Source organism: Aotus nancymaae, unplaced genomic scaffold (genome assembly GCF_030222135.1).
Source record: "Aotus nancymaae isolate 86718 unplaced genomic scaffold, 86718_ANA_hifiasm-v0.15.2.pri h1tg000040l, whole genome shotgun sequence".
NCBI classification, from domain to species: domain Eukaryota; kingdom Metazoa; phylum Chordata; class Mammalia; order Primates; family Aotidae; genus Aotus; species Aotus nancymaae.
The window spans coordinates 73,399,644-73,421,098 of NW_026988454.1; the positions used below are offsets into that span (position 1 = coordinate 73,399,644).

Genomic DNA, 21,455 nt, shown 5'->3' on the forward strand with positions numbered 1-21,455 from the left:
ACGCGCTCTCTTGAGGGTTTAACCAGGGAGCGGACAGACCAGAAGAGAGACGCACTGATCACTTGAGAGCAGCTTCCAATTAAACGTTCTAGGGCCGGATTCTGTTTTGTTTTAATTTGTTCGTTTGTTTCTCTCTTAACTTGTTGCCCATTACTGCTCTGGTTAGGTCCCTAGCTTCCACCACTAGACTGAGCTGAAGGGTAGCAGAATGGCAATAAACAGTAACCTTGCAATGTTTATTCCACTCTCGGAAATGACCCAAGAAGGTCACCTGGATTTAAAATCCTGTTGTCTATATTCAGCACACAAGAAAAAAATAACAAAAATAAAGAAAAAAGCATCTCAAAAAAAATCAGAGTACCTGGCACCCACATTGTTTCCTTGGGCTTCATCTCAAAGGTTGGGGATAAAAATAAACTTTAAAAATTACTACTTTTTATGTAAATTCGCTAGTCCAACGGTTTATCGATGTTACAAGTTAAAATACAAATTGACATTTTAAAAGTGTTGTGTGTGCGTTTCTCATTTGAAAAGGAGTCAAATATTTGTGATCAAGTTTTTCTTTTCCTGTCAAAGTCTTCCTGGGGAGTCTTAAGTGTAAAATGCTAAACAAAGAAATGAGAAAACAAAAATCCTAGTGATTCTATATCTATTTTCATTTACAGTTAATAACCTTGACTAGTGTGAAGGAGTTAAACACAAAATCAACTGGTCCTTTGAACACATAATCAACTGTTCCTTTGTTTTCTTATCGTAACGGATTTTTAAATTGTCTTTCAAATAGATATTTTATCCCTAGTGATTGAGTTGCATAATTATTAAAAGTTCATATAAGCATGTATTTTAAGTCAAAATTTTAACATTTTGCTGAGGCTGATGCTAAGCTTATTGACATACTTAAAATATATTCGCAATTATTTCTGGACAAATTGATGCATTTGTTAAAATGATATAGAGTCATAAATATTTTTAAAGTGCAAAAACTCATGTAACTCTGAAACGAGTTTTATCAAAAGAATGAGTGCTTTAGCAAAGTAATTGTTCTAAAAGGCGATAAAATGTATCAAATTCAAAATATGTGCATTAGTATATGACATTCTAACGCATTCTCATATTGATAGTATCAGGAACATTTCTAATACTTTATATAAATGTTAAATTAATCACATTATACTTTTTGATAACATAAAAGTGAAATACAAGTGTTTAGAAGTCAACTCAGAGTTTATGCCATTTTGAGAATTAGCTTACACTTTGAGAATTTAGAAATAAAAAATGCTGAAAAAGCTGATGTTTGACTAACTCAAATATATATCTTGTAAATAATAGGCAATTAATTTTTCTGATGAAAACTTTGCTTAACATAGTTTTTAACATTTTTGTATTCATTTTAGCTTAAGAAAAGACAGTATGTGAAAAGATTTTTTTAAAAGATAAACTCTAGTTCTCAAGCACAATAGAAACCACTGTTGGCAGAATATTTGGAATTAATGACTGGATCAAGAGTAATATAGAAATGACATTATGTTCATGTTATTATATTTGACAACATTTGAAGGGCTCAATGGTTTACAAAACTATAATATGTAATTACAGTAGAATTACTGTATCACATAAAATTTCTACCCTCACTTTTATTCTAATATTGCATTTTAAGATTTATTTTAATATTGTAATTAAATTGTACCAAATATAATATTGGTGTCTTAATATCTTTTTCCTCTAAGGAAGTGGAATATAGTTGTATCAAGAGGCCGGTCATTTTACCACTTATTTACTATCTATAGATTGTAAGTCATAAAATGATGATTATATAAAAAGACTCACCTTAAAAGTGTTTACATGTATGCTTAAGTGTTTCATGTAACATCTGGAAATACAACTTTCTTTTTCAGTACTACTGCTGGATTCTAAAGCACAACAAACAGAGTTGGAGTGGATTTCCTCTCCACCTAATGGGGTAAGTTCTTTTCATCATAAAGTATCACTATTTATTTTGTAAAATAAGAAACAAAGCTTTTCCTTTCCCTCCTGGATAATTTTCACACTTTTCATGTATAAACTCTTTTAATTCCAAGTATTTTATCCAATATTATGTTGTGTTTATAATGAGACATTGAGTTCTCTGAGTAGAAAAGGTGTACTTAAAACTTGGGGAAATGGGAAAAACAAATTCTTATAACCATAGTCTTTTGAGATCTTATTGTGTGGAATCATACCTCAGGGTCCAGGCTATAAATGCTAACTAATTACAGGGAACATTCCTTTCACAAACTCACTTAAACCTACTTAGTTCTTTATATTTCTGTAGTATAATCACCAGGTTCATAATATGTAATTCTTTAAAATGGTATGTAATCTGTTTTCCTCTTTTAAAAATAGCTTTAGCATCATTCAAAATGTACTTTAAAGTGCAACTAAAAATGTGCTATGCTTAACATTTTTGTATACAATTTGCTATAAAACATAGATTCTCCAAATTTATATTATGTGCTATCTGCTGTTATTAATCAGAAGTGATGGCAAAGCTTGTACACATTACAGTAAAAATCTGGAATAGATATGAGTGAAAATTGTCCAATAATAATCTACAAAAAATATTAGTAAGTCTTCAAAAATACTGACCATTATTTTTAATATGTAAATTTAGTTCAGTATCCATGTCTTCGGATATTATTTTTATTGTGAGAGAGGGCACATTCTTTATTCCTTATTAAGGAGGAGGGCTCTGAGAAAGGAAAAGATATTGTATTGTTATTTAAGTTTATCTTTGGCACATTAAAAAATCTGAAGTCGAAAGTGTGGAATGTAAGTTATGATATAAAAACTGTAGCAGATTTTGCAAAGAGGAGAATGAAAGTTTGAAATAGATTGTTGAGATCATAAAATCAGCATAGTGAGGAACTGAAAGTCAGTTTAATAATGTAAAATGTGAACAAAACAAATCTGCTTAAAATATTCAGAGTTTTCATTAAATTAAATTTTTAAGAGATTTCTTTCATTCATATTGTGGTTATCTCTATTGGTTACAATAAATTATAAAGCAGTGACAACCATTTGACAGATTAAATATAAAAATTCCATGAGTTGGAGGTATGACTATAATACTTTTCTTGAGAGAAGTGGTTTCTGTGAGTAAAATAATATACATTATAGACAGCCATTCATGATAAAAAATGAAACACCTTTCTTGCCAATGACAGATGTAGCCCATTTTCTATCATCCATCAATTAAAACAAATAGAGACAGAGGATGGTTTTATCTCTGAGGAGAAGTAAACTGATATATGATTGTAGTATTTCATCCATGTAATACACAAAATGACAAATTATGACTGTCAGTGTTATCTTGGACTCAAATAGGCATTCTATCAGTCCAAAGTATCTTGAGTTAACAGTTAACCCCACATATCTGTGGGCATCAACACATAATATTAGAAAATAATGATCGACAATATTTTCTATATCTGTGCAATAGATTAGTTCACATGTGACTAAATATCTAAGTGTAAAGAAAATGTTCCCAAGATATAAATTTTGAGAAAGTATTTCTATAAGCATATTAGAAAAATGCAGTGTCTGTATGAAGACATTTTTCCCAATGGTGTCATTTGTGGAAATGTTCATAGTGTCTTAGAAAGTGAGATAATATAACAACAGTTGTGTTAAATGAATTTATGTAGTCTCAATATTTGCAAGCTACATCATAGTTTTCCTGAAGTGCTTCCCACTGGAATAAAATTTTAAGTAAAAAAAGACAATAATTGGGTTTCAAGGGTAGTAAAATTGATTTTTCTTATACAGAATAAAAGAATATAATTGTCCTTGAAGTTAGATAAAGGAATTCTTGGGATATATTCTTTCAAAATAATTAGCTTTGGTTTCTTCAAACTCTAGTTGTTTAAAAGAGCACATCTTTCAAGCTTTTGATTTTTTGATAGATAACATTACTAGTTTTACTAGTTTTGGGAATTTCAGTCTAATTAAGAGACTAAAATCTACCCATCCAAATGGATGAATTTAGTTATATTTGGCTGAGTGCCATTCAGATTTTAGGCAGCTAACTGAAACAAAGGGAAATAGGCACTCTGTTAACTAGTCACAAATGCAAGTTGATCTGAGTAAAAGCTGAACATTAAAATGGGTTATTTGCTACATTCGAGTACCTTTGATGATATTAGATTGGGTATAACAAAATCATAGCAAATATATAATATCACCAAAAAAATTTCTGAATTATATTATAGTTAATTTGTCAGTCTTGTTAATTTTCTGAGGACTGTTTTTAAAAGTATATATTAACATTGTACAGAACATTTAAATAAATCGGTACTCTAATAAGGTTTTAAAAATAAACTTATTTACCACATGATTTTTGCTTTATTTTCTCATCTTCTTTTATTGAAACAATAGTTTAAATATTGGATGCTATGCGACTTTGGACTTGAACACAAATGTTTTGTATTTGGCATTTTTATTGGGGAAATTAATATTAACAGATGACAATTTCATTATTAAGACATCATAAATATAAAGTGGGAAAGTTTTTAATAATTGTAAGCAAAAACCATAAACTACTATTAATTTAGGCTTTTAAGGTCATGAGGTGAAGTGATTTTATTGATTAATGAGTAGTAGAGAATATTATATATGGTTTAATGGTTTGAAATTGTTCTAAATTCTGACAAATGAACTATTTTTTTCCTTTTGTGGGAAAATATTTAATATGTATTTGGTTTGTAGTATACATTATATCAGCATATAAAGGAACATTTTAAAACATCTGATATTTTTCCTTTCAGACAGCTTATTACTAAATATGATCCAGTATACTGATTTACCATGTACATTTGATTGTCTATTGAAAGCAATTTATTTATAAAAATGAATCATACTCTCATACTTATTTATAGTTATGTGGCTTTGTATACAATATTATATATATACTGGAATAAAGAAATAGCTCTGTAAAATGTTATTTCCTTATATGTCAATTTGAAAAGATTGTAAAATACTCCAGATTATAAATATCAACATGTTGTTGAATGCTTTTACATTTCAGAGTACTCTTGGCATTTTCTTCTTCATGTTTCTAAGTACTCTGTAATCGTAAGTATAATATGGACACTTAAAATGTCAACTGAGTTATCAAAAATTCTGCCAGGCATCCATATGTATATACTTTCACTGGTAATTTAAATAATTGTGAGCTTTAGTCTATAAAAATTATAATCTCAATGGAGAACATAAACATAAGCAAACATGTAAAAAAGAAACGCTAATACACTGGCAAACAGATATTAAACAAAATGAAATATTTATTGTATGTATACACAAAGCAAGAAGCATAAGTGTGTTCCACCACCAGGATGAAGCAGAACCTGGAATATCTCTGGTTTATAGTGTTTGCCAAGATAGGAATCAACCTAACTTTTTCGAAGATCCGTGTTTGTGAAGTACTTGCACTTTCAAAAGCAAAATGTTATTTTTTGCTGAATGACTGATGACCTTTTTTTAAATTTTACAGTGGGAAGAAATTAGTGGTTTGGATGAGAACTATACCCCCATACGAACATACCAGGTGTGCCAAGTCATGGAGCCCAACCAAAACAACTGGCTGCGGACTAACTGGATTTCAAAAGGCAATGCACAAAGGATTTTTGTAGAATTGAAATTCACCCTGAGGGATTGTAACAGTCTTCCTGGAGTACTGGGAACTTGCAAGGAAACATTTAATTTGTACTATTATGAAACAGACTATGACACTGGCAGGAATATAAGAGAAAACCTCTATGTAAAAATAGACACCATTGCGGCAGATGAAAGTTTTACCCAAGGTGACCTTGGTGAAAGAAAGATGAAGCTTAACACTGAGGTGAGAGAGATTGGACCTTTGTCCAAAAAGGGATTCTATCTTGCCTTTCAGGATGTAGGGGCTTGCATAGCTTTGGTTTCTGTCAAAGTGTACTACAAGAAGTGCTGGTCCATTATAGAGAACTTAGCTATCTTTCCAGATACAGTGACTGGTTCAGAATTTTCCTCTTTAGTCGAGGTTCGAGGGACATGTGTCAGCAGTGCAGAGGAAGAGGCGGAAAACTCCCCCAGGATGCACTGCAGTGCAGAAGGAGAATGGTTAGTGCCCATTGGAAAATGTATCTGCAAAGCGGGCTACCAGCAAAAAGGGGACACTTGTGAACGTAAGTAATATGTCCTATTAAAACTCTACTTTGCCTTTTTAAATTTCAATATCAGACTTTTAAACATTAATAGTTATTTGAATATGTGAATCTGCTCTGTACCAGAAGCGCAATTCAGTAGATATTTAACAAAGTCACATTTGAACTTAATGATTGCCCCACAGTAGCATCTGCACTAAGTGTATGTAATCAATATGGGTGATAATGATATTTGTTACTAAAATTTAATGTGTCCTATGTTTAACATGGAAGTCAATAGTTGCACGTTGAGCTATGGGTTTTAGGGAAGAGACTGGGTAGTTGGATATATAGCCTGACAAGACTGAGATGACATTTAACAGGATTTAATGAGATGCCATTCCTCCTGTTTTTAAACCCATATTGTCTGGGCCCTTGAGTAGCAGTAAATAGGAGGCTAAGAGTGGTGTGAATAAGAGCTGTAATGATAGGCAGAGCATAAACAAGTACAATTACAAACTTTTAGAATTATCTTTTATGAATACTATAACTTTGATACAAAATTGTCAAGTTTCACTCACTAAATCTCTGTGGTTACTTCTGCAAAAGTCCTCTGCATATTTTTGTAGAAGTGGGCCAAAGTAAAGATCTAGTTATAGTACATCAACTGTGTGTTTTCTATTTGTTTTGAAACAATTGCGTATGAATTAATAAACCTTTTTCTTTGTTTTATAAAAACGTTTTTTTCTCTCTTTCCTAGCATTATGTGGCCAGATATTTAGAACTATGTCATATGGGTCTTCAAGATTGATAGATATTCTGTTTCTAGGTATCAGGAAAATAAATTATGAAGTTACGTTATTAGTGCCCCTTTTTAACTTATGATGTATAAAACATAATACATTCAAAAATAACATATATATGTGTGTGTGTGTGTGTGTGTGTGTGTGCGTGCAAATGCAAAGCCAGAAGCACAATTTTTATACTTACAATTCTTAGTTGAGCTCAAGGGGACCACTGATAATAATAAGTACTATAAATTTTCTTGATAGCTTACTATGTGCACACTCCTCCATTTCCTTTACATACACAATCTTATTTAATGAGGTAGGTATCATTATCATTTCTATTTTAAACAATAAAAAGTTGAAGCTATCAAGAGTTAATAGCTTGCTTGCAGTTACTTTAGTAATATTTGTCTTAGCTTAAATCCTAACTTCGGGCATTCTGACTTTAGAGCCTAGACTTTTAGCAACAATATTGCCCTAGTTTTAATCACAAAGCAAGGAGAATCCTAGCAAATACTGCATTTCATGGCGGAACTTAAATGTCTGGCTCATAGTGTTTTGGTGCCTCATATTCGTATATGAATTGGATTACTTCTCCATATAATTCTTATTCCAGTAGAATATTTTTAAAATTAAATGCTTTAAAAAAAATTAGACCTGTGCTACCCAGTACTGTAGCCAGCAGGCACATGTGGCTCTTTAGGTTTTGAAAAGTGGCTATTCTTAATTGAGATTTGCTGTAATTATAATTTACACACTGGATTTCAAAACCATACTGCAAAACAAAAAAAAAAAGTAACATACATCTTTAACAATTTTTAAATGTTGATTGCATGTTGAAATAATCGTATTTTAGATATACTGGGCTAGATACAGGATAATATTAAAATTAATTTCAACTTTCATTTGCTCTTTTCTTTGTGTGGCTAGAAATTTAAAAATTGCATTTATGGCTCACATTATATTTATATTGGATATACTTTTCAGATGGAGTAACTGAGCAAATATATATTTTGTGCTATTTGAAGAATTAAATACTTAATGTGGATGACTGCTAAGCATGTAAAGTACCTATGGCTCTGCACTCAATTATCATCTTCATGAGAGGTGACATTATGAAGTGAACTCTGAGCAAAACAAATGGAGATGATATAGGTTCAGGTCCAGTAGGCCAGTTTAGCAGCCTCCTTTTATGCCCCTGAATGAGTCAAACCTGTCTCCCATTGTCCTCCTTCCTTGTCCCTCACTGGCAGTATTTCTAATTGAGTAGAAAATCCTGCAATTTCCCTATATGTGGAAATCAAAAACTGATGAAGATTTATCCCTGCTTGTAGGCAAAATGCAATTCCGCTTGGTAAGTATAGAAATATTTTCAGTGAACTAATCAAGTTAATGAAAGGGAGCATTCCTATTGACTAGAAGTTAACAGTTACTTGAAACTGATGGTGGATTCGGTAGTAACTGTTAGAAAAATTTTTAGGAACATTATTGCACCTTAGCTGTGAAAGCAGCAGTTTTAATATTATCAAGATCTTGATTGATATGAAAAAGGAACTTAAAACGTTTGCACAATTAAAATGGGAAAAATAAAGTAGAAATACATATAAAAGTACGCAATTAAATTTATCTGAGAAAAGATAGGAAATAAAATTAAAGGCCCTGTGTTTAAAGGTTATAAAGAAGATGACAAGTTTTTGTCCTTGTTGTTGTTTCACTTTGTGTAATTTAACTCAAATAATTTCCGCATTTATTTGTTAAGAAAAAATGAACAGGAGTTGCTCAAGTTCTATACTTCTAAATATAGAATTTTATAAGAAAAGCGGTCTTAAACCACAGTAAATAGATATATTTATCATTAAAAATTGAGGGTTTTTTTAACCTCAATTTATTTCAAATGTGAAAAATCATCTCATTAAATATGATACTATAAAGTTAATTATGTTCATCAATTTCAATTGCAAGAATTGAAATATTTGACTACCAAAATTATTGTTACCTGCAAACCATACCAAGGTATTTAAAAATAAAGTAAAATTGCTCTGCTATCATCTTCATTAGTTCTGCCTTTGAATACTTGAAATTAGGTATTGATATTATAGGAAGCGTTAATTTAAAAAACATAAAGGAGGCAATATGCTCCTTTTGGTTTAACTGAAAGAATATGTGTATGTTGTTATAAGTCAAGTAAATTGCTTATGACATAACTTTCTTAATTTTTAGCCTTGGTGATGTTGACAAAATAATTAAATACCTTCTCCTTAACCATGGAACTATGTTCATTTGCAAAAGCATTTTCCTCCTTGGCGTAATTCCAATGCATTGCTGCAAGAGTACTTGCCTCTGGAATCACTCCAGGCTTGCCTTTATAGTATTCTTCCTGTTTCCTTTCAACGATCCTGTTAAGAGTTTGAAAACAAATTCCAGTCCCATATTGAGGAAAACTAATGTGTTTGGGAGAGGATGCTAGTGAGTCCCTAGCCAAACGAGAGTGGTTAGCCACTTAAAGGCAAGTTTATCTGGGCACATTTTGAAGTGGCAGCCCATTGTGATATTTGCTAGAAGACAATATGAAATATGAGTAACTATAAAAAACTGATTATAGGTTTGGTCAGTTGATGTAAGAGCTTTTCTTCATGACTGAAAAAATAGTTCAATGTTGAAAATCAAATGCATCTCATGTCTACTAATATATGGAGAATGTCTGTCCAATTCTTAAATATAGTATTTTTATGAGGGTATCTCTTTATAGTGACTTAAGAATATATAATTTCATTTAGCATACTTTTATTGTCAAAGATTTTAAAAAAATTTTAAAAGTTATGTAACAACTTTGATGCAAACTATCTAATATATTTTCTTGGATAAAAAGTATAGTTATTTTTAAAATTGAGAGATCATATTATATTTTACATATTATAAATATTTTGGGAAGACTAATAAATCTACTGAAGTATATTTCAATTTTTGTGACCTATGTACAATTTTATTCCATTTAGAAAGTAAAATAGTGTTTGTCAAAGTGTGGAAGTGGATATTATAACTATGATTTGTATAGGGAGTTTGCAGTTTATACTGAACAGTCACATTCACTTTCTCATTTAAACCTCTCCACATCACGAAGAGGTAGAAAGTATTATTTTTCTTTCAACATATGAAGAAACTGAAGCTCAGAGATATTAATAAGTAACAAAATTGGACGAGAATTCAAAAATCCTGTTTACCAATTCAAGTCATTTTTCTCCACTCTACTACGTCCCTAAAATTTGTTCTGGACTTTACCCAGTAGATTTTAGTTACTAAAGAACTAATCAAACTTTATTCTACGTAGGGTGACCATATGCCCAATATGGCTGGCATAATTGTTTTTTTAATTAACACTGCTTCTTTTTGCTTTGAAAAGTGTTTTTTTTCTGATTTGGATGATAATCCTACTTGTAAAAAACTCTTCTCATTTGGATGTAAAAAATTCAAAGACATAATAAGATTTACATGCACATATATCAGAATATAGAAATGTGACTTACTAACTTACATTGCTTAATTTAAAATTTCTGAAAGCAAATATGTAAAATTTTTCTTTCTGATGATTTTATGTAAAGGGGAATTCAAGTAATCATACGTCTATAATATTTATAAGAAATTTTCCTAACAGCGGCTTTTTACTATTTTCTATCAATGTTAAGAGGTCTGTCATTATTTTAATAATATTTAATTGATGAGCATATAACACATATAATTTAATAAATGAAACCATTCAGTTTTATAGCATTAGCAATATTTAAACTCTGTTTCTTGATCAGAGTTTTTGAAAACTGCTTTATTTTTGTAGACAAATAGCATGTAATTAGTACCATGAAATTTTCATAATAAATGAGTCTTTAAAATATATAGTATTTATACTCATATATATATACAGAAATGTAGGAAACACCAGTGGGTTAATAGCTCAGGTGCTGAAGTCACAGAGTTTCAGAATGCTGGTGTTACAACTTACTAGGTATGTAAAGTAGGACAATTTCTCTAAACCTTAATTTCCTTAAGTTTAAAATGGGGCTAATAAAAATAGTACCTCCCTCATAGGGTTCTTGTCAGAATTGAATGAAGTAATATATGTAAAAACCCTAAGAATAGTATGTGGGACATAGCAAATAATCAATGAATGCTTGTTATTAATAATACAACAAGGAATTTGCTAAGTAAAGAAACCTCATGGTAATGAACAAATAAACATGTATCTCACAGGCCACAAATAGTTAAATATCTTTTAAGCAAGTAATTTCACACCTCTTAATTTATCTAAGAAGGGTTTTCAATAAAAGAAAATAACTTTTACCTAACACTTTTTTTCACCAGCAATGTATATAATTTAAATTATTGAAAATACCTTAAATGTTCAAAGTTAAGGTATATCACCTTGATGGAATTTAGTCTATAAAATATCAATGATGCTATAAAGGAATTTCACATTTGTTATAATAATTTTGAATGAAAAAACAAAAATTTGTGTACAATGACATTTAGAATTATGCAAAATATACATAGGGAAAAGAATAGATGGTAGTCTAACAATGTATCCCTTTGGTGGGATTGTGGGTGATCTTTTGTTCTGTCCATAATTTAAAACATCTTGAACATTAACTTTTATTTTTGTACACTGTAATTTTAAGTTCTAAGTAACCAGGTAGTTCATACAAAGACAAATTGAATTGTATCTCCAAAATGTGGGTTTTTAAATTAAGTTTGTTTCTGTATAAAAACAGGGCTCAGGTAATATAGCAGTAGTAAGTGGCAAGTGTGGTTTAAATTATATAAAAGCCTGAAGATATTAATAGAAGGCATTCAATAAATACAGCTCATAGATTTTGTTCATTTTTAGTTGTTAATAAATACCAAGTCCTATTTTATGTACTTGCTTGTATTAACAAAATTTAACCTTAAAAGGTGTTACTAATTTAATCCAATAGAGTGAGACTATTATTACCCAGATTAAAAGAGAAAATATACTCTTATTGTAAAATGTATAATATGTGTCTCTCTCTTTCTCCCTCTGTCTGTATACAAACATATATGTGATTATATATATACATAAATGATCTTATATGTATACATATATGTGTTTGTGTATATATAAATTCATAGATAGAGACATTCTTCATGTAAGGAAACTGAAGCATAGTGATGGTGGGTTAAGTATTTATGATCACATAGTGATAAATTGCTGTTTAATCAAGCTAGTCTCGCTTCAGAATTTTTATTCTTAACCAATACCCTTGATCACGTCTTTATAGACAAACATTTTATCTATTGCAAAGTCTTTTATGAGCACAAACTTTTTTTCAGAACGTCTTAAAAGATGATGCAAACCTGAACATTTTCTTTCATTTATCATAATTTCAAATTATATGTTTCTACCTTTCCTAACATCCTAAATATTTCACTTGCTTTGTCATTCTCTTTTCAATTCCAGTTCTTTCTTTAAATGGCCATCAGAATGTATTTTGCAAAACACAATAATTACCTATAAAATTATTTGTGGTTTTTTTTTTTCTTTTTTTTTATTGCATTTTAGGTTTTGGGGTACATGTGGAAAACATGCAAGGTTGTTGCATATGTGCATACGTGGCAGTGTGATTTGCTGCCTTCCTCCCCTTCACCTATATCTGGCATTTCTCCCCATGCTATCCCTCCCCAACTCCCCGCCGCACCCCCCCCACCAGCTTTAAGCTGGCATTTAAATTTCCTCATCTTCACCTTATCTTCTCTTCTAACTTTCAGTCACATTTTTATCACAGTTGAAGCCCCTGCTTCCTCTGCCTGGTACTGTTTTCTCACTCTACTTTAAGCATACCCATAGATATTTCTATAATGTTTCATTATTTAACATTTGGCCTCAAATAAACAGAAAAAAAAATTAACAATTATATCTCTCACAATTTTCAATTATACCTTAATTATATGCATTCGTGATGAGTCTTCCATAGCTTTTTTTTCAAATTCTGATGTTGGTTACTGGCAGAACCATTCCCCTTATTCTTAACCTATCTTGCTTTTATCTGCATAGCTATCATATCTTTTCTTATGGTCTCCCTGTTGTAGAAATTCTGCCTTTCCTTACAGAACAATTTCAATACCACATATATCCTGTTAGATGATCCCTTCCCTCCCTCCCTCCCTTCCTTCATGCTTCCTTCCTTCCTTTTCTTTTCTTTTCTTTTCTCTTCTCTTCTTTTCCTTTCTTTCTTTCTTTCTTTCTTTTTCTTTCTTTCTTTCTTTTTTTCTCTCTTTCTCTTCTTTCTTTTCTGAGATGGGTGTTGCTATGTTGCCAGGCAACAGTGAATTGGCTATTCATAGGTGCAACCATAGTATATCACAATCTACTATGGTTGCACTACCACTGCAGCCTGGAGCTCCTGAGCTCAAGCGATCCTCTCTGCCTCAACCTCCCCAGTAGTTGTGACTACAGGCATCTGCCACTATGCCTGGCTTCTCCTTTTGAATACTTATACTTTGCCCTTTCCCTAGGGGAATCATTGCATGCTATCTAATTTTATTCATTGTCTTTTCCTTTTACAGATTCTAATGTTTTTAAACAACTAAACCTTGTGAATTTTTTTACCTACCCACCATGGTACCTAGCAATTTCTTACACCACCTTAGCCTTCCAATAAATATTTACGAAATTTCTTAAAGGTTTACTCATATGCTACCCACTACCAAAGGAAATATTTTCTTTCTATAATTCATTTATTCAATGAATTTAAATTAGCTTCAAAGCAATTAATTTAATTTCTTGTATATGGCTAGTCTGTATGAGTAGTCTTAAACTTTGTGAGGGTGGGAATCCTTAACTATATTCCATTTTCCTCATAGCAAATAAAGGATAAAATACTAATAATTAGCAAACATGAACAGGACTCTCTTCTGGATTTGAGAAATTTATTTGTGTGAAGATAATATAACTGTTACACTTACTTATTGTCACATTCTCATTCTCTCTTACTGTCTTTATGTGTCATTTCAATTTCTCCCTTTCCTTCCTCTGAGGAAACAAAAGGCATTTCACCCTTGTTATCATTATTTATGTCTTAAGAAATGGAGATCTAAGAGCCTGATAACATTTTCTTTATTTAGAAGGTCTTAAAGTGTGTTTATATCTGTATTATATGGGAAAGAACTTTGTTATAAAATTAAATTGTTTTCCTTCCAAATTATATATTATAAATACTTGTTTGAATTGCAAAACAAAAAATAAGAGAAGTAAACATAACACGATAATCATCCCGAAGCTAATATAACCCTATTGTCTCTATTTTATAAGTGAGAAATTACATAAATTCCATATAATGTCAAAACGTATTTCTCCTATTTGAGTTATAACTACATATATTACCTTTACAATTTCTTACACCCTTTATTAAATTATTTACACTCAGAAACTCAAAATACTTGTTTTAAGACATTTTTGGATAGGTAACATTTGTAGATCTGGAACAAATGTCATCCCTGTTACCCAGTTCCACAGTATATTTTCCCAGGTACAACTACTGTTATTAGTTTCTTGTGTACTTTGCAAAGATAATTGCTCTTTCTTTAGAAACATGGAGAAATATCATTTTGATGCTTAAAATTAGAATCATGTCACAGTTTCCAATTAGAACATTGTAGGTTTTGTTTGAAATTATGCTTCTTTTTACCTATCTTTGATCTTCTTTGTACTCATAGTGCATTTAACAGTACTTATTCAGTAAATAAAGAAAGATAGAAAGAACTCATGAAAGGGGGGAGAAAGTAAGGAAAGATGGAAGGAAATAGGAAATTAATATGTTTGATTAGTTTTCTGTGGTTTGTAAGTTTAGTGTGACTTCAGAGTATTTCTAATTAACATAGCATTGGGAAGTACATGGTCACTATTTTATATTTCTAGTGGAAGTTTAAATTGGCATCAATTTCTGGCAGGCAGTGTTATAATACAACAATTATGACTTAAAATTTTGCATTTGATCTGATTTTTCTATGTAATTTATAGCTATGTTCTCTAAGATAATAATCACCGATATATGAAATATTCATGATGATATTGTCTATAATTAGTTATTTTGTACAAATAATATTTTCATGGGAGAATTTTGACACAGCTATATACTTGATATTTTTCTCTATGTACGTACAAATATGATACATGAATCACAGAGGAAAGATTCCAGAAAATCTTTTTATTTCAGTTTTCCTCACATTAAATAACTTTAAGTTACCCCATCCCCTGCAAAATTTCTCACATATTTAGTTTTATGGATGAAAGTATTCATTAGAATAGTCACGTAAGTTAATAGGTGAAAAGTAGATGGTCACATACACATAGATTTTTACTTTTTAATCTGGTAGCAAAAACAACTCAATTTATAATTTAATTCAAATTAATGAGTTATAGATGTTTCTTTTGATTTTCTACTCATGTTACACACTTTGGTTAAAGTTATAGAATCTGAAGTTATGTGTTTCAATATTAATCTTGAATGATAGCGTTTTCCAGGAAGCCAAAGTAATGTATCAGCTGAAACAAATGTGCATTATTTTTTTTACCTTCTTTGATTTTGTTAAGAGGTATGAAAGCTTTATTATTTAATTTCCTTTGTTTAGTGTTGATGAATGATGTAAGTACAAAGAAACCCAGAGAAAATGCATTCTGAGTGTAATAGTTTGGAAGTTTTTAATGGTTACATTTTTTATGGTGTGGATTTTGAATTTTTTCATGTTAGTCACTTAAATTATTTACTGCTGATGATTGTATTATCTGTTGCTCCTAATGTATTAGAAAATCAGGTGGCTTTGAAAGGATACCTACTGTGTTTAATATTTTGTTTCATATGTCACCCAATTAACACCTAGTTTAGCCCCTGGCCTGTGGTGGTGGTAGCCTCAAACCTACTTTGACCCCATTAACACTGAATTACAACCTTGTAGAGAAAACCTAGATCTGGAGAATAGAACACCAGGATGCTTTTATGAATGAAGCATAATATAAATCTGATACAATATTAACTACATATCATAAATTTATCATTTTAAGTTGAATGATTCAACAATCTATTAGTATAACCTAGTCTACTTTTTTTTTTTTTTTTTCTGAGACAGAGTCTTGCTCTGTCACTAGTCTACTTTTTAAGAAATTATTCTTGCTAGGTGCAGCAGCTGATGCCTGTAATCCCAGCAGTTTGGGAGGCTGAGGTAGGAGGATTGCTTTAGGCTAGAAGTTTGAGACCAGCCTGAGCAACATAGCCAGATCCCAGCTCTGCAAAAATTTAGAAGTTAGTCAGGTGTAGTGGTGTGTCTGAAGTCTCAGCTATTCATTCAGGAGGTTGAGTTGGGAGGATCACTCAAACCCAGGAGATTGAGGTCTCAGTGAGCAGTGCATTATGATGGTGCCACTGCACTCCAGACTGGGTGACAGTTAGACCTTGTTTCTAAACAAAATTAACAAAAAAGCAGGGGAGGAATCATTCTTTCTAAACGAGAGTTGGACTAGGAGAGGGATTAGGGTGGGAATGGATAGGTACAGAGGGATACAATACATCTAAAAAATACTTGTATATATGGAGTTGCTTGATAAAATAAAAGCTTATTCTGAGAAAAATAAATGAAAGATTAGTATATTCACCGTAGTATCCTATATTTTCTAGTGATTTATATGTTCCCTGTTTATTTTAACAGTAGTTCACTACCATTATTTGCTAAACTAGTTCCCATGTAGGAAATAATACCAAATGGCATTAGCTTACCTAATGACATTAATATGTAGATTAAATAAATCTAATGGATTTTAAATATGTTTCATAATATCTCCTACATTTATACCAGTAAAATAAAGGACTTATACTATATAATGTCCCTATTTTAGTTGACATTTTCCTATAAAGTAGTTTTATCCTTGAAGAGAGACGTGAGGTAGGATATGCCCCTCACCCAGTCAAATGTGATATGCTCTTTATAACACAAATGTTCTTTGGGCATTCTTGTACTCCTTTAGGGTATAATCTCTTTCAAGACAATTAATATTATAAATTCTTGGAATTTGAGTATGCCTTAAAGATCATCAAATATAAATTAGCGGGTTTTTTTAGTCTTTTTATTTTTAAATAAATGGGACAACGAAAGTCCTCATTTATAGTCCTAACAGTTCATTAATGACAGATTCAAAAGTAAGTCACATCTTACTCTTTCCAGCTTCCTTTCTCCTTTGACAGTACACACACATAATACATACACACACATAACCACATATATCTAAAAGCACACATATATCGATATGCTCACATATGTATGTTCATGCACACACACACACACACACACACACACACACACACACACACACACAAGCAGCCAAGAAGAGGGAGAAGCATAAGTCAACATAGTGGAGCAAGAAAACAAACTATTTTCTTGAATCATTTTTAGATTTCCAGATTTCTGCATTAATCACTTAATTTGGGAGTACTGAATAGTTAAGATTTCTTCTCTATGGAAATCTCAATCCACAATTCAAAAGAGGCTGAAAATTCCTATAGAATATTCTTGAATTCTTTTATATTTAAAAAATTATAAAATAAAGCTACTTTAGTAACATTTTAAATACTGTTTCACAAAGCAACAACTATATAAACAAACTTTTCTTTATTTTCAAGTAGATATTCAGATTTATTTCCTTTACCATATGGAATACTTGAAGGCTATTTGTATCTGGGAAGAGAAGAGAAAGTTAACTTCACTTTTTACATACCTCTAAATTTCTGTGGTATTTTAGAACAAAAGAACACAAATTTTAGCAATTGGTGATTAGGAAATATATTTTAAAATTAGAACAGTGGGCACCTCTTACACTGTCAGAAACTGAAGATTTGGGCAAGAGCAGAGGTTTTGTTCTTTTACTATGTGACTTCTGACCAGATCTCCTCTGAGAAACGTTTAAACTTTAGCTTCTCCACCCTTGCAAGGGAAAAGGGGTAATCAGACTTCTGTAAAATCTGTTTCTCAAAACTGACTTTTAAAATTAACACGTTAAGCTTAGACATTCAGGCTATGAGCTGGAGCTGAGAAAACATGTAGCTCCACAATTATGTTGAGACAGTGTTTTAGTTTGCAAAGTAAACCTGATGGGAAATTTTAAAGTTCACTGTTTAGCACATGCTCTTTACTGTGTCTAATGTTTATTCTGTACAAACACTGTGTACAAAAGAACTGTGTTTTTCGGAGCTGAACATAACAATTTGATCATTTCCCTTCTTTGTAAATTTTTCCAATGAGACAGTATTACTACTCACTTCAATTTCAAACAGCTCTCTCATTGATTTTCAAGATTATTTACTAGGTTATCACTGTGTATGTATTCATCCTCTAACATACCTTATCCTTCATTAAAATAAAGTGTATGTTTTTTTCCATCCCTGTTCCCTCTGATTTCTTTTTTTTTTTCCTTCTGCATCTTCTCTTATAGTGTTTTAGACTTTGGCATTAGCTTTCATTTATCTTTCAGAAAATTCTACACTATTCCTTAATTTAAAACATTTAAAAACATACCTTCCCATCTACCAAATGAATTAGAATAGTGAAAGTACATCTATTTTCTCATTCTTTTTTTAATTGAAATATAGGTGCATAGCTGACAACATTTTACCCTTTTACCTTTCATAGGTAACAAGGATATTATGGATGATAATTCAGTATTGTACATATTAACTGTCAAATGATAAATGAAATTTAAATCTTTCATGATTTGAATTCTGGCCTCTTGTATAGAGCTAAGAAAATAAATCACACTTTGATCAATGTGAAAGGTTATAGTCCCTTTTATAACATTTGGACTGTACTTATACAATTCCAGAACTATCATTGTTAGTCAATACGGTAAAGGAGTTTATAAGAGTGCCTAATGAGTTAAAGTTCTTAATCTTTATTTTTTCTAAAAGCTGGAGTAGTTCTGTTATGGTGTGTTTTAACTTGAGAAACAGAAATGGAAACATATAACAAGTATATATATATATATATTTATATATATATACTTGTTATTTATTTATATATATATACTTGTTATATGTAGTTTTTGCTGCCAGGAAGACAGATTAAAGGTGAGGAGGTAAGAGGGAACACAACTTGTTCTGATCTTTAGTTTTTAAGGGTTTTCTGTCATTATATACTCTGTTGCAGAGACAACAAACTACATGTTAGATCTGTAAAAGAGCATAAATATTCAGGAATCTGTGAATACAACTCATTTAAGCTTATATGTTACAAGCTGAGACAAGGTTGAAAAACAAAACACTGATATATAACAGTTCACATTAAGCACACGTTTTTTATTTCAGCCACTTTCTTTTTCTACCTTTTTAAAAAACCACCTCCTAATGTATGAGGAAAGAAACAACAAAACCAAGTCTGCTTTTGAATACAGGGTAAATTACACAGAAAACAATGTGCATTATATTCATATAAACCTAAAGGGCATGGTTATTTATTATTCATTAGTATCAATAGATAACTGAGTGTCACTTGCCAGTCAGACAGGAATCTGATGGAATGTTGACATTCTTTGATGGACATACTCATGAGAATATTCATAGGTAGACTGCTTAGGTCAGTTGAACACATAAAACTATCCTTGACCCAGCTCTGGGGGTAATAAATTTTGTTCTTTTTCTTTATTCTTAAGAAACGTTGCATATTATTAAGAATTCACATAATTCTTAATATTAATTTAGAGTTTTAGAACCATATTTATCAAATAAGAGTAATGATTTATTTGATATAAAGAAAAACTGGGTTCCTGGTGCTTCTGGCTCCAATCAGATTGGAGGAAGAATTTTGATTTTGTTCACTCTGTTTTATAAAAAGAAAATTCTAAATAAAACTTGGTAATTGCTTTTTATATACATATTTGAAATTATTGGAACTTGAAAAAATACTATTTACTTGAGAGAATAAAAATTAAGCATCATTGATGTACACCCTATGTGACATTAAATATAGAAGGAAACTGTGTGTTCTTACAAGTGTTGGTATTGTATGTTTTTAATAGGCTTCTCCACTTTAATAAGGATACTTATTTTAATGATTGCTCTTAATGATATATCTAGAACAAAGTGTTTGGCTGAAGAAATTTTTATCGATAGTTGTTTTCAACTTAAAATTTGTAATTTTCTCCATTTTAGTGAAAATAGTGACACTAAAAATAACATGCAGAATTTCAGAATATTTCAAACTCAAAAATTATTTCTATTTCAGAGTGCATATAATATATTATCCTACATTTTTCTCTACAATCTAACAAAAGGGTTAACATGAGTTAGAATTAGTAATTCTTATTTTCATTTTAAGTGAAATTTTTTATTTTTAATTTCCCCATTTGTACTGGGGATTGTCACACACACACACACACACACACACACATATCATATATTTGTTGGCTAACTCTGTAATTCCAGATGTGCAAATATATTATATTTTGTATGGAATAATTGTGACAGCTATATATTATGGTGTTTTAGAGCTGAGTTACAAATCAACATGTATTCCAAGTAGTCATTTATCCTAAAATGTGTTACATGTAAATCTATTTATAAAAACATTTTATCATTTTAGCATATGTGTTTTTGAAAATTGGAATTTGAGGTTATGTCATTTCTTTCACATTATTCAAGTATCAATAACAAATCTCAAATGTATTAAAATAGCTCACAGCCAGGATCTCAGGTAGCATGTAATTTATCATTATAGCATCTTTGTTAGGTATTAAATGTTTTATATGTTTTTAGTCAGGGTAGGATCTATATCACAATGTCAGCCACTAGTAAAAAGCAAAATATATTTCTGAAGATTATGTAGAATTTTTTTCACTTATGTACATTTTTAAATACGGGTGTCAATAACTGTTTATATAAAATGACTAGAAAAGTACATTTTTTCTACCTACTGAATAGTTCTGTACAATTGTCTTTTACATGTTAGTCATCAAAATGGCATGAGATTTTGATTTTCTACATAGAAATATGCTATGAGATTATCCAAGGATAATTTTGACAGATAAATGACATATCACTTTCATTAAAATGACATTGGGAAACTGAGATAAATAGTTTAGCATTTTCTGTGCTGACATGATGTTTGCCTGTCTGATTGCATCCTTTCCAATAGGCAGCAGAGACACAATTACAGAAAAAGGCATCTGTGCCAAGGTTTAGCTAGCCAAAAGGGGCACGCTCTTGTGTTTAAAAAGGTAGAGAATCCAATCGATGAAAACGTCTGGACCTGTTAGCACCAATAAAACTGAAGGCCACTGGGAAGCTCAGAGAGGGTCTTTTGTTGTAGAGATAGAAAGAGACCCAAACTATGACACTTTCAGAGGAGAAGGGTCAGCAAGGAAGATCATCCATCTTCTTCGGTGGCAGCTTTCTGTCAGATTCTAACCCTGTTTAGTGGAGGAACTAAGCCTTTTCTGTTGACACCAACCGATTCTCAGCCAAGTGTA

At 31.0% G+C, this 21,455-nt stretch overlaps 1 protein-coding gene across 6 annotated transcripts in view; it reads left to right on the plus strand.

The window, feature by feature from the left end:
- Positions 1 to 21,455, plus strand: part of EPHA7 (EPH receptor A7) — a 184,044-nt gene that overhangs the window by 2,881 nt on the left and 159,708 nt on the right. For all 6 annotated transcript variants that reach the window (XM_064360827.1, XM_064360828.1, XM_064360829.1 and 3 more), the window contains exons 2-3: positions 1,896 to 1,960; positions 5,528 to 6,197. In XM_064360827.1, the coding sequence (XP_064216897.1) occupies positions 1,896 to 1,960; positions 5,528 to 6,197 (735 nt within the window). The remainder of the gene's footprint in view (positions 1 to 1,895; positions 1,961 to 5,527; positions 6,198 to 21,455) is intronic.